We start from the raw sequence: 12,283 nt of genomic DNA, 5'->3' as shown, positions 1-12,283 counted from the left end.
GCCTCTTCTCAGTACAGTTCCCATATATCAACATATCGAAATGTAGTCTATCCTACATTATAAAACAGTCATGCCGTGTCTTTAATGGGCAGCCTTTCTGTGGCGTAAACAGTAGAACTGGGTAAAGTCTGGCCTGGTAGACCCATCTTGTACCCCCACAGCAGGAAACGCAACCAGGCCTCAGCATGCAATGGCACCGCACCTGCGTGCTGAAGTTTGACTGCATGAGCTGGCGCCCTGCCCACTTTGACTTGGCCATTCTCAGCATCGATCGGCTTTGACAGCAACATGTGTGACGTTTAAAAAAGAAAAACCTTCACTGACTCACTGCCCATGTATTTCCTGTTATTATGTGTGCAGCAGCAACAACTCACATAACTCTAACGCTGCTAACTCAGATATCTGCAACACCCACCAGATCTCGGCATCTGGGTATGCACTGTTGCAATACAGTACACAGTGAAGCTGAGCTGCCTACAACTAGCTCCATCTCCCACCACCACCACCACCACCACCACCACCACACACACACTTCTCCCCGCAGTACACCACCAGTGTCTGTCCCCTCATATCAGCCACGATCACCAGCCAGGACAGGTATGGGAAATCACTGCCTCAGCATATGGCTTACTGTGTTGAATCAAGCATACACCTTCTGCTCCACAGTATGTCCTTGGAAAAGCCATTATTAAAATACACTTATAAAATTATTTGATGTATATTTAAAAAAAAAAAAAAAAAAAAAAAAAAAAAATAGAATAGAAGCAGTGACGAATCCAAGTTTTTTTTTCTTTCAAGATATGAGTCAGATACAAATACAAAACCCTTAGAAACGAACCAGTGAAACTACTTTAGACGTATGTAAGTGATATAGTGCCCGTTTCCACCTCGACACCGTGTGCTAGCCATCGCATCCGTCAATACTTAAGTGCTACGGGGAGCTCTGTTCTCTGCTCATCCATGCGCCCACCCTGGACCTTCAGCAACAAGGAGAAAAAATCTTCATCATCCATGGGGCCAGGGGCTGCACTACGCTGCTCCTCCAAACGCCCCTGTGCCTGTGTGTGTGTGTGAGGGAGAGAGCGAGACAGACAATAAATAAATATATAGAGTTAGACAGAGGTCCTTCCAACAGGGCTTGCGGTCTTTGAAGTTGTATTCTGCCATCAGTGGTTAAACACAGACATGTTCTCTTTTTCACTTCTAGCCTAAAGTGTCTCGGAAGCTGAGACAACATTATGAAAGATGTGAGTTGGGCAAGTGGCATCGGTGGGTTGAGAAACGCGATGGTACGAGGGCACACCTGAGAGATGACGATCATGTTGTAGAGCTCCTCCTTGTGCGGTGGAGTGGGGGCCGTCTGGGGAGCAGCCGGGGTCTTGCAGCTGCCCTTCCTCACCTTTGCCTTGGAGGCGCTGGAACGGCGTCTGGGCACCAGGGGGAGACTATGGAATTCGGCACGCTGGTCGTCCAGCCGGCGGCCCTGGGAGGTGGCCACCAGCTCAAAGAACTCCTCCCGCTGCAGAGAGGTCACGGAGGAGAACACCACTGCATGGCGTGTGGTGAGAGGACAAGCACAAAGGTCAGGGTGTTAACATAAAGTTCACGTTTACATTCTTGCCAGTGTTAACAGTATTGATTAACCACGTAAAAATCACACAGTATAGGGATACAGACTTGGGCATTTTTACAAAGAAATCCACCATAACTATGGAAAAGAATTTGAAAATGAACTTTCTAAAATGTATTATTACATTACCACGGTATTGATAGTGGCTGTAATAAGCTGAACTGAAGTTTTAAAAGGAGTACAATACATATGGCCCGTGTTAGAAATGTGAGCTCAACAACCAGTGGCTCCTTGATTTAACCCATGTGTGTAGCTACTCCAAAAGTGTCCCTTCATTGGACAGCACGTAGGAATAAACAGCTGGACCTGCACCTTTCTGGCTGTGGCGGGGGGTGGCTGGCTCCGAGTGGCACCTCCTGCGTCCCTGCAGCTGGAAGGAGCAGCGCTGGTCGTTGAGGCGCCGGCCCTCCTGCAGGGCGCACAGCAGCTCATACAGTGTGTCAGGGAAGTCGTGGGATGACCTGTGAGCCTAGGGAGATGGAACAACCATGCACTTTGCTTTAGCTATCCCACTCACATAACTATCATGCCAAACACACAGGGGCTGTTCTGAATGTGATTGAAAGTCTGTTTAAAGTAAAGAACATTTAAGATTATGACTGTAATCTGTCTTTAAATCAAATAAATCACAACTTTAATAACATGGATTGTAGTACTTCTGTGAATGCAATCAACACACAAAATAACAGCAAACAAAATCCCCAAAATCCCCCACTCCTGGGCATGCACTGCTCCAAGGCACCTACCCCAGCTCATAAAAGGTTTGGAAATTAGGAATAGGGTTAAATTATGCACACAGGAATGTGCAGGGAAATGGAGTCTGTGCATGGCAGCCACTGCTGTAAGCTTGATCTGAAGCGCACGCGGCTTATTTGAGCAGTTACCTTCTGCTGTGGGTCTTCGGGCTTGAGTTGGTCTCGGCGTCGTAGTTGCACTGGCGCCTGTGCGTGAGGAGGAGCGGGCGGCTCTTCTTCAGCTGCCGCGTCTATCTGCAGATGCGTCTCCTCCTGCTTCTCACGTGCTGGCCCAGCTTCACTTTGGGCTGATGTCACCGCTGCGGCCTCAAGCAATGTTCCTGCCCAGCACTCCACAGTTTCCAGGGAGCGTTCCTGCGTGGCTTTGTCTTCCGGCCCTTCCTCCTGCTGCCTGGATAGCTCCTCCTCGTTCACTTCTGCATCCCGGCGTGCACTCCTACCATCTCCTGCATCTGGTTCAGCATCTGGGATGCCCTCCACACTCCCTTCCATCCCACCGATGTCTTCCTTGGCCTTCCTCATCCTCAGCACTCCCTGCTTTCTGTTTGTGAATGCCTCCGGATCATCCCCCTCCTCAAGAATGAGAAGGGGCTCCAGTTGCTCCTCAGCAGGGCTTTCACCTTTGACCTCTGTGCAGTCCATGTCAGTGGCCACTGATGCGTCCCTCAGTCATCCAGCTGACGTGGGAACCTTGAGCAAACATCAGTTCATGCATTTCTTTTTTGAGGATATTTAAAATACAAGGCAAATGGGAGTGTTTGTCTTTAATCCAGTGTTTATCTAGCACTCTGCCTGGTTGTGCAATAGTAACTCTGAAGTCACACAAGTTTTATATTTAATCTTTATTTACTCCATACAGCATAGAGACTTCTCTCAAACATATATTAGGCTGACAGAAGCAAAAAAAAAAAAAAAAAAAAATCATTGCACAATGCTAACATATGTCTCCCAAATTAAGAAACTACACAAAGAGAAATTACAGGCCAATGTATAATACATTGGAGTTGGTGATATCTGTTGATATGTGTTGTGATATATGTGATATATGTTGAATTGACCAACTAAAAGACGAATGAAGGTTTCAGGACCACTTACCTTCTTCAGACTTAGAAAAGTTTAAATAAGATCCTCTATACTGTAATTTATGTGCAGTCTTCATAGACTTCGCCTCCTTGAGCCAACACAAAAGAGATGCTTCATAACGAACGCAAACCAGCCATTAAAAGAATGGCTTTTTATTAAAAGAAAATAATCACAAAGCTGAAGACTGACACGGCGTAAAGTGGATTTGCACCCTACACACGCTCTTCCTGTTCCTCTCTTAAATCTGACCCACCCCTATTGACTTGGCCCATATGTTTGGCCCAAAAAAAATAAAAATCATGGAATCACCATGATATTCCACAACACCAAGCGAACGACCTGGAGCGGTAATTGAAGGAACTTATTATAAGACTTAACATAAAGCTGCTTGGAGGACACGGAACAAGCTTTCATTTGCGTTGCGTTTGTTCTCACTTGACAGCCTATTCGCTAGAAACGGTGGCATGTTGAAACTAGCTGCCTGTTTGTTTCACACACAGAACGTGTGGTTTTGCAGACTTCCTGTTGTCTGACAGCAAAACGAGAAGTTCACTGTAAAAAAAAAGAGGCAACCTTTGTTAAACCATGCATAATAACAGCAGAAATGTGTTTTATGAGAACCGCAAATTAACATAATAATTAGCAAATCATTTGTATTAAACCTTTTAAACATTACCATGTCTGTGTCTATGTCTTTGATATATTCTGATATGTTGGCATAACTACTAGTGCTACCAATATGTGATTGGCCATTTGTACTAATAGCCATTGAACCTTGTACAGGTCAAACAGCCAAAACCCATAAGCCTGTATTATGTTAATACAAACGTGTCCTCTTGTGTTAAGCTCAGTATCTGGGCGCTTAATGAGATGAGCCCAACAATTTGATAGAAACATGAAAAAATGCTTAGTGAACCTGATATGAACAAATATGAAATTGCTGAAATAGACAAACTTAAAATCCTTTTATTAGTGTTAAACTTGTCATTTGCCCTCTGGAAACAACCTCATAATATTGGTATTTTAGGAGCAGAAGTAGCTTTTGTTGCAAGAGCAACGATCCAGGCAATACAGGATACGTGTACATTACAAAATTTGGACGGTGTCATGTGTTTTCCCTGCCAGCGGATCCAATCGCTAGGGCACCCCCGTGTTGCGATCCATGGGAGGGTGTGTACGTACGCCTGCTGCCACACATCTAGCTGGCCTGTTAGATTAATGTGCGGCACAGGATGTTGCAGCAGCAGCCTATTACAGGCAATGGGCCCAACTCAGGCCGGGGGATCGGGTTGAACGCTCACCCCGGAATGCATCCCCTAAACTCCGTTCATCCACCAACACAACACCGCCCCGATGGCGATTCGGGCCTCGAAGGGACAGAAAATGGTCACGAAAACCGGAGAGACATTGGGGATATCTTGCAACAAATCATGACCATTACTGACCAAAGTTTGGACGAAGCTCAAGCAAAGTAAGCAGTAATTAGGTTTTATCAATTGTACATCGTTAATTAATATGTATTTGGCTCCGTGCCCAAAAAACAAAGTTTGACGATAAGCGTAGCCAGCACAGTAACTTATCCTAGCAAGTAGCTAACTAGCTAGCAGCGACAAGTTTAGAAATCTGATCAGAACCGTTCAAGAACAACGAAAGGCAACTCTTATGAAATACGCGTAACGATTTTTACGTTTATGTGCTACAACTACAGTTCAGGCATCTTAATTAGCCTCACTCAACTCTGAAACCGAAAATAACAAGCCGTGTAACTATTGTTTACATGAGCATGGTAGGTAGCTAGGCTAGCTAACCCTATCCATCTGACCCATCGAATAACGATTAATATCATTGTGTCTCTTGTGCAAGCTTGCTGAATAATAGTGGGTTTGATCTGCGCTAAATTGTGCACTAACTGCAGTAATGACACCCCTTTCCTTGTACCCTACGATAAAGATATGTCACGGTAGCTAGTGCGAAGAATTTAGCTAAAATAAGCTAAGCTAAGAAACTGGCCAGGGCAGAAACTCCACATTTTAGTAACCCAGCCAACTGGCTTCATCTGTGGTAGTAACTCCAGCTAGTTGATTTTAATCTGTATTGGCAATGAAAGCCGCACACACATTGAGAATATTACGTACTATGTGGACGTTTCTTCACATAATGTAGTCTAGGTTAATATATAAGTGGCACACATTGTTAGCTAGCGGTTGGCTAACGCAGTTTGTTTATTCCCTAAACAGAAAACATGCCCTGAACTGTCATCGGATGAAACCGGCTCTGTTCAGCGTGCTTTGTGAAATCAAAGAGAAAACCGGTGAGTTGACTTATTCCCCACCAGTTCCGCACCGGGCTCCGTCGCATCGTGCGAACTCGTAATTGAGTTAAAAGTTGACGTTAAATGTCTGGACAGGCCGTTTAGCGTCAGTGGCACCAACGAGCGACGCCATGTTAAGTGGGGCTCTCCCAGAACAAAGCGAGAACTACTGCATGGAGAAAAACTACTTAAGACTTACTGACATCGACTCTGACTCACTGGAAATTAAAGTTATTGTGGTACATCTGTACCGTAAAACTATTTGCGCTTATTCTCACGATGCCTTATCGGTTTTAAACGAGACCGGTTGTTGCGGGTTTGATAGTTGGCTAACTAGGTAAACTGGCTGGCGTTAAACACATGGGGTACCTTGGATTAACTACTTTAGAATTAGTTTATAGACTACAATAGGGGAAAAAATAGTTTTTACTTTAGTTTTTAATTGTTAGTATGTTATTCGTAGACTATAGAGCACTACAACGTAGACTATCTGTGAGTCTGCGCAAAACTGGATTTATAAGTTATGATTTCTTAATGCGCAACGCACCATTTATTATGTTGGAGTGAAATATGCGCAAATTCCTAACTCATGCGTAAATGTCATTTGTCACAAACAACGATATTCCGGTGTTTATCTAAAAGCTTTATTGGACAAAATAATAAATACATAGGGATTCACAATTTAGCAACAAAAATGGCCAAGAGTTACAAAAAGCATTTTACAGCGGGTTGTAAGTAGGCCTGCAGCCATCGATTATTTTAGTAATCGAGTCGATCACGACATCGATTAAGGAAGTAATCGGATAAGAAATACTTTTGCTTTATTAAAGCTCGATAGTAAATATACAAAAAAGAATGTGACCGGTCACGTAAAATTAATAACGAATTGGTTTCTATTTTAGAGGCAAAAAAATGTATTGCTTAAATTGCATGCAGTGTCTTGTCGAAATGAAGCTTATTTTAGTGTATTTACGTGTCATGTTACATTCTGGGGTTTAATTGAAACATTTTCTGAAATGCAAAAACACACAAGTAAATAAAATAATTTAAAATGATTTTTAAAAAGGTTTCCATAATATCTTTCAGGTGTTTTTCGAGATATGTGCAGAAAATTTATGAACGGGAGAGTCGTTAAACATTTTGAGGGTGTGATTCAACAATCACTTAGTGATGCTAAGTGATTTGTTGAAATGAATGGCAAACACAATATAGCTTTCTTTACACAAGTAATTTCCCATTGGCTCTTTTCCCTAACATTTACAGTGCACTCAGTGGGCCTCAGCATTTGTGTGAAGGCAGAAAGAGTTTTTGAAAACAGTAGCAACTTTGCCAGCAAACCTTCCGTAAAATAGCAACGGCATGGCTGCATGATCTCTCGTGTCATGCACGAGCACCCTGCTGTGTGAACCTCTCCTTTCTCTGCAGCAACATCCAAAGCATGATGGGACGGACCGTTCGGACTCTGGCTCGTCTTGATGTCTGCTTTTAAGTAAACATGTTTGTCTATCATAAGAGAAAATCATAAAGAAAGAAGAAGAATCATAAAGAAAATCACACAGAACTCATTCCAAAACGTTTTGCAGTAAATATAATCCCAAAAGGGATGTTTTCATGTTTTCAACACATTGGTCACAAAACAATAAATCTGGCAGGATAAAAAGTTTTCTGGGTAGCAATTCAACAACTTTATTTGTAAAACATTCAACCTTTTTCTAATTAATGTTATCAATTTTGTTTTTATTCCAAAAACTAATACAAGCCTGGACAGAATCTTGACCTTTTATGAAGAATACATTGTATGTTACTGATTTGTAAAATATTTCTTTATTTAAAAAGGCATTGGTCAATAGAGCTGAAGAATCTAACGAGGATGGGGAATAAGAAATGGCCTCTGGGCCTGACTGAAGTAATATTTTAACACCACCAGGAATCAGACCCAAAAACTATAGCATATTTTGGAGGGAAACTGGAAAGGAGTCTTTTCCAGTTAAATTTACATAATGAAACTAAATCCCATTACTGTCTGAATGGTTTTTGAGTGGCACTAACACCAACATGGATTTCGCAGGTGGAGGGGCTGAGAATTCTTATTAATTCAGCACATGTACTGATTTAATGTTGGCTTATATCAGTGAAGCCCTAGGACTCAGCCAAGATCTTTGATTTCCATTTGCCAATATTGTGCATCCACAGCTGTGATAGTCATGCGTAATTGGTAGATAACACTGGTCATGATTGTTGTTTCAGGTCTGTCTATGCGAAACACCCAGGAGGAGGAGCCACCAGACCCTCAGCTTGTGCGACTGGACAACATGCTCCTGGCTGAAGGCGTGGCCGGCCCCGAGAAAGGAGGCGGTGCCGCCGCAGCCGTCTCTGCGGCGACCAGCTCGGGGGGTATGTCGCCAGACAGCTCCCTGGAGCACTCCGACTACAAACAGAAGCTGAGCCAGATCCGCACGATCTACCACACTGAGCTGGAGAAATATGAGCAGGTACACTCCTGCCTGTCAGCCATCAGTCACAGTGCTGCACAGCTGCCACTCTGAGGCGGGGGTATACACGTCTCCTGAGCTATGTTTAGACAGCGGAGCCTAATGCACAAATCAGATTTGGTTCTCACAGCTGTTTGTTTTGGGGCGATGTTCTCAAATAACTTGTGTGCACAGAGGCAACTTGTTTGTTCTCTGTTTTTGGTTGGAAATTGCACGCAGGATCAATCAGGGAAATTGGTGTGGTCAAGATGCAAATTAAAACAAAACTTCACACAAACACCTCGGTGCATGAGGTTGTTGTCATATTATTCTGATTCTTCTGAACATGGAAGGCAAATATTAGTCTAGATCGTCTTGCAATCAGAAGTCTGATCCTGTATTACATGTGTACAGATTAGTTTTCGTATCTAGATTAGATTTTGGGGTGGGGGTGCTCGAATGACATCTTTTTGCCCTAGTTGAATGTCATGGGGTGTGGTGTCATTATTCACAACAGCAAAAAATTAAACTTGTGCAAATATAATCCACTCACGCAGTCCCAAGCAGTCAGTACACACAGTAGAGACACGGACCTCTGCATGTGTTCATTCGCACTGTGCATGTGTGTTTTCCCCTTCCACAGGCCTGTGCTGAGTTTACAACTCACGTGATGAACCTTCTTCGTGAGCAGTCTCGCACGCGGCCTGTGTCCCCGCGTGAGATTGAACGCATGGTGGCCATCATCCACCGCAAGTTCAGCTCCATCCAGACGCAGCTCAAGCAGAGCACGTGCGAGGCCGTCATGATCCTCCGCTCCCGATTCCTGGATGCCCGGTACGTGTGGGTGTTGGTGTGCGAGTGGGTGGATATTTATGGAGTGTGCACACTTAGAGATATTTACAGTCTGTTGAAGTATACACAGAGAAGCAATCCTCTCAAGCTCAGTCTACAGTCAGGGTGCTGAGCTCTGGATTGTTTGCTCTACACTGCGTGCTTTATTGTTGAGCCTGATTTATCTCATAAAGGGCTTAATAATTTAGCTCCTGGGCTGAGTTAGATTGATTTCAGCCAGAGACCACAAGCACTTAACACTATTGGCAGACTCTGACTGGACCGCAGCAGTCTGTATGGAAGTGCTGATTTGCGGGAGGGCCGTGGCCTCATTTTCTCCTTACCGTGTCCTGCCTACAGGCGTAAGAGACGTAACTTCAGCAAGCAGGCCACTGAGGTCCTGAACGAGTACTTCTACTCTCATCTGTCCAACCCCTACCCCAGCGAGGAGGCTAAAGAGGAGCTGGCCAAGCAGTGCGGCATCACCGTGTCTCAGGTAGAGTCCCCGCGGCGCCAGGGGCACAGCCAAATGTTGTGAACTTCAGGCCTTGGCCCGAACCTAGGTGGTCTGGGGGTGAACTCAAACACAGTCAAATCAGGTAAAGGCAGTAACAATTATGCTTAGTCACCAATCACTGCTACTAGCCTAAGTGTGCTGAAACCGAACCACTTTCTGTAGATGTGGTCAAGTTTGACTCCACTTGAAAAATGTTCCTATGTCCATAATTAGCTTGCTAGCTAACCCCCCCCCCCCCCCAGATAATGTTAGGGTGAACCTGTAGATGGTGGTATTTCCCCAGAAGAACTTTTGTTCCACTGATCTGCTGGTCCAGTAAGAGAGATTGAGGGGAGGTTTTTTTTAAAGACTAGAAAGATTTAAGAACTTTTGAGAAAATACTAAAGCCACCCCCCCCAGCCGCTCCACCAATGCTGTCTGCCCACGGTGCCTGATTCTGGCTCGGCTCCGCCTACTTTTGTCTTTGACCTGCGACAGGTGTCCAACTGGTTTGGCAATAAAAGGATCCGCTACAAAAAGAACATCAGCAAGTTTCAGGAAGAGGCTAACATTTACGCCATGAAGACAGCCATGGGGGCAACTCAGAGAGAAGGTTCTCCCCACACTCCCAACTCCACCGGTTAGTCCAGACCCCTGGATGCGCGGCCCACCACACTTCGAACCTCTTGGCCTGTAATGTTACATGGTAGCTACCTCAGATGGGTAGTATGGCAAGACCTTGGCTAACAGTACATAGAAGCTAGTGAGAGTCAGTTGCTTTCTTGCTTTAAGTAGCCCCTAATAACCATTGTTTACTGTCAGTAAGCTTATTAAACACTTTGTTTTACATAGATAAGGTTTGAATGCAATGTGCTGCAATAGACTGAATTTTCGATTGAACATTTCGTGATTTGTACACTGCTATCTGATATATCGCTAATGTTACAGTGTTACCGGGGAAACTGAGCATGTGTTTACACAACGTTTTGTTCCACACAACGTTTTGTCACACACACACACACACACCCACGCGCGCACACCTCTCCTAGGCTCAGGGTTCTTCTCGCTCTCAGGGTCAGCTGATCTCTTCCTTGGAGCTCCTCCAGTGAATGGAGAACAACCTGGCTACCACATGGGGGCTCAGGTTAGACATTTCCCACATAATTCTGGTATTTAAGTGCCCTGGATTGCATGGGACCATTCTGAGCACGTGCATGCATGCACGTCGACTCAGCATTTTATGTTGTGTGTGTGTGTGTGTGTGTGTGTGTGTGTGTGTGTGTGTGTGTGTGTGTGTGTGTGTGTGTGTGTGTGTGTGTGTGTGTGTGTGTGTGTGTGTGTGTGTGTGTGTGTGTGTCATAGAAACTTGTCATAGGAACAGAGCTGTTGTTTGTGTGTGCGTGCGCATGTACCTAAACTTCCTTGTCCTCTCTCTCTGGTAGGACTCAGTCTCTCAGTCCCGCTTTGCAGACAGACTCTATAGTCCCAGAGAGAGCCGGGTGAGGAGCTCATCACACGCATGGTCATGCTCATGGGATCGTACTGTCTCTAACAAGCTCACACCAGCCCAGCTGGCTGCTTGCTGGTCTGTCACGAAAACCCAACAGGCTTCCTGAAGCTTCCCATTCAGAACAGGCCTATTTGGTTTTGTATTCACTAATTCATACGCTCATACACGCGCATGCCACTTTGCTTTGTGGCGGTGCGTGGAGAGGGCCTGCAGGTGTGTCAGACACTGACATCGTCACGACACCCTGCAGTTGCTGCTGTTAGTTCTAAAGTTGCTTTTGTCTTACTGGTAAAAATGCTATTGATAACAGAGTGGAGTAGGATGAGTGGAGAATTACTGGGTATTTACACTCATGTTGTCTCTTTCTCTTTGTGTGTGTGTGTGTGTGCACGCACGCACATGTGTGTCTTTGTGTACACAGACTAACGGGACCTGGCAGGAACAGAACACGCCTCCCTCTCCACCTGGAAGTGAGCATTCCGACAACTCTGACTGATGACGCTGCTCCTCCCGCTGACCGTCGTGTCGAAGACAACCAAGGACAAAGGAGAAGACGGAAAGAATGATGGTCACTCTTCTGCCCAAGTGCAGTTGGTTTGGGTTTTGTTTTTTGTTTTTCTTATTGTTTACTTGTTTGTTTGTTTGTTTTTGGTTTTGTAGATCATATTGTCTAACGAGTATGTCTGTACATGTGCGAGAGAGAGAGAGGGTGGGAGAGAGGAAAATGCCGGTTAGGGGCGTTCGTGTATTTGACCGTTCTACTTCTCTTTGATTCTGTTTTATTTTTCATGTTTATCACTCCACTACTTCCGCTACTCGTTACTGCAATATTTGGGTTCTGAAGAGGGAACTTTGTAAACTGCATTAAGACTGCTTTCTTTATGACTATAGTCCTATTGTTATTATCACTGCTATTCTAACTCATATTGTTTCATTAAAGTTCAGATAGAGAAGAATTGGCATGGGTAAAGGGGGCAATAGAGAATAATCCAAAGATTGTTTGTTTTTGGGTTTTTTTGTGTGTTTCTCTTTTTTACTGTGTGTACCTATTATATGAATGGGGTGTGTTTGCTGTCTTTATTTACAGTTTGAATGCGTATATCAACAGTGCTGTCTTTTCTCTGTACAGTGAAACACCTGTATTCTCTACCTCTTTTACAATAAAGACTGTGTACACATTCACTACCTCTAGGAGA

At 44.4% G+C, this 12,283-nt stretch overlaps 2 protein-coding genes across 5 annotated transcripts; one reads left to right on the top strand and one right to left on the bottom strand.

Annotated features, from left to right (window-relative positions):
• Positions 1 to 721: 721 nt before the first annotated feature.
• On the bottom strand, positions 722 to 3,917 carry gpsm3 (G protein signaling modulator 3). Its single transcript, XM_027012267.3, has 5 exons — positions 3,481 to 3,917; positions 2,515 to 3,075; positions 1,943 to 2,099; positions 1,304 to 1,548; positions 722 to 1,058 (listed from the first exon to the last, which is right to left on the bottom strand). Exons 2-5 carry the CDS (start codon positions 3,025 to 3,027, stop codon positions 918 to 920), a joined length of 1,056 nt encoding a protein of 351 aa, XP_026868068.2. The 5' UTR covers positions 3,028 to 3,075; positions 3,481 to 3,917; the 3' UTR covers positions 722 to 917.
• A 732-nt stretch (positions 3,918 to 4,649) lies between these two features.
• On the top strand, positions 4,650 to 12,269 carry pbx2 (pre-B-cell leukemia homeobox 2). Of its 4 annotated transcripts, none has more exons than XM_081720253.1 (9): positions 4,651 to 4,939; positions 5,706 to 5,779; positions 8,027 to 8,271; positions 8,894 to 9,084; positions 9,442 to 9,577; positions 10,076 to 10,217; positions 10,627 to 10,721; positions 11,020 to 11,076; positions 11,509 to 12,269. In XM_081720253.1, exons 1-9 carry the CDS (start codon positions 4,701 to 4,703, stop codon positions 11,581 to 11,583), a joined length of 1,254 nt encoding a protein of 417 aa, XP_081576379.1. In that variant the 5' UTR covers positions 4,651 to 4,700; the 3' UTR covers positions 11,584 to 12,269. The 4 variants fall into 4 exon arrangements, with proteins under 4 accessions (XP_081576382.1, XP_081576379.1, XP_026868108.1 ...); XM_027012306.3 differs by having other exon boundaries at positions 4,652 to 4,939; positions 10,651 to 10,721; XM_081720256.1 differs by lacking the exon at positions 11,020 to 11,076 and having other exon boundaries at positions 4,650 to 4,939.
• The last annotated feature ends 14 nt before the right edge of the window (positions 12,270 to 12,283 follow it).

The sequence above is a fragment of the Electrophorus electricus genome, chromosome 1 (genome assembly GCF_041902795.1).
Source record: "Electrophorus electricus isolate QZ-2024a chromosome 1, ASM4190279v1, whole genome shotgun sequence".
NCBI classification, from domain to species: Eukaryota; Metazoa; Chordata; class Actinopteri; order Gymnotiformes; family Gymnotidae; genus Electrophorus; species Electrophorus electricus.
Note: the sequence above shows the minus strand (reverse complement) of the source record. Positions and strands in the feature narration are given on the sequence as shown.

Coding starts and splice junctions, on each gene's coding strand:
- gpsm3 (XM_027012267.3), bottom strand. CDS start 3,027: ATGGACTGCACAGAGGTCAAAGGTGAAAGCCCTGCTGAGGAGCAACTG. Junction 2,100..2,514: donor CCGAAGACCCACAGCAGAAG/GTAACTGCTCAA, acceptor CCATCTCCCTAG/GCTCACAGGTCATCCCACGA. Junction 1,059..1,303: donor ACATGATCGTCATCTCTCAG/GTGTGCCCTCGT, acceptor ACACACACACAG/GCACAGGGGCGTTTGGAGGA.
- pbx2 (XM_081720253.1), top strand. CDS start 4,701: ATGTTGCAGCAGCAGCCTATTACAGGCAATGGGCCCAACTCAGGCCGG. Junction 4,940..5,705: donor TTGGACGAAGCTCAAGCAAA/GTAAGCAGTAAT, acceptor TTCCCTAAACAG/AAAACATGCCCTGAACTGTC. Junction 10,218..10,626: donor CCACACTCCCAACTCCACCG/GTTAGTCCAGAC, acceptor CACCTCTCCTAG/GCTCAGGGTTCTTCTCGCTC.